The sequence below is a fragment of the Buceros rhinoceros genome, unplaced genomic scaffold, assembly GCF_000710305.1.
Source record: "Buceros rhinoceros silvestris isolate BGI_N320 unplaced genomic scaffold, ASM71030v1 scaffold14436, whole genome shotgun sequence".
Classification (NCBI taxonomy): Eukaryota; Metazoa; Chordata; class Aves; order Bucerotiformes; family Bucerotidae; genus Buceros; species Buceros rhinoceros.
Genome location: NW_010415880.1, coordinates 40597 through 41541, shown reverse-complemented (window position 1 = coordinate 41541; position 945 = coordinate 40597). Strand labels below are relative to the sequence as shown.

Below are 945 nucleotides of genomic sequence, written 5' to 3'. Positions count from 1 at the left end.
GAAAGAGCAGTGGGCAAACAATGAAAGTCAAATCTCCATCTAGAAGAAAAGTGACTTGCCTGGGTTCCTAAGAAGGCTTTGCTCTCACTGCTAATCGCCCAGGACCTTTCATTAGCAGCACACTAAGTGCCTGGTTTATTCACCTCTCCACGAAAACAGAGGGCTGCTTTCTGATGCTGGAATCTGTGCTTAATGCGAGCACGTCAAGGAACACAGCCTCCCTCCCTGCTCTCAGCCCCGGACATCACTGCGGCTTCACTGAATTGCTTCAGATAACAATTTGGCTATTGGTGGCCTAGCTCAGTTTTGCAGTGGATATTCTTCTGACACTAAGTACTTGCATACAGATACCCGTGCATATGGCACTGAAAAGATTAATTTGTTATTTCTCAGCATTTTCCTTTGAGAAGAAAGAACACTCCACAAAAAGGGGTGAAAAGCAACAGTCTGATGAGGTGTGCAGAACACATTTATTGACATGCCACACAGCAAATCAGTGATGGAATTACCATCTGAAGTCTGAGAAGATGCTACACCCCACCCTGCAGCTCAGTTCTCCAGGACATGGTACCTTCCCTCTACCAGGACCGAGCAGATTTTTAACAGGGAGCTGAGGAGTCACACCCAAGTTCCAGGGAAAACAGGAGATACGGAGCCTGATGCTTCATTGTATTTCAGCTTCTCTTACCTCCTCCACCTGTCCCAAAAGCTGAGAATCCACTGCTTTGTGTGCCGAAACCAGTACCCTGTTGTGACAGTGATCCAAATGTCGGGGTGTTTTGATTTGCTAGCGTGCCAAACGACGCTGTGTTGTTACCGGTACCACCAAACCTGCAGTTTAGAGAGAAAATTTGTGTTGGCAAGAGCAAGTTCTCGCTCACATTGGAAGTTTGTCCCTGTACCCGCCATGGTAACAGTGTGCTCCTTAAGTGAGGGCACATCGGA

At 47.3% G+C, this 945-nt stretch overlaps 1 protein-coding gene across 1 annotated transcript in view; it reads right to left on the bottom strand.

Annotated features, from left to right (window-relative positions):
- The window catches only part of NUP214 (nucleoporin 214kDa), a gene marked incomplete at its 5' end in the record, with an annotated part of 41444 nt that overhangs the window by 1117 nt on the left and 39382 nt on the right, over positions 1-945 (bottom strand). The window contains one exon of the mRNA XM_010137581.1: positions 689-831. Coding sequence (XP_010135883.1) covers positions 689-831 — 143 coding nt within the window. The remainder of the gene's footprint in view (positions 1-688; positions 832-945) is intronic.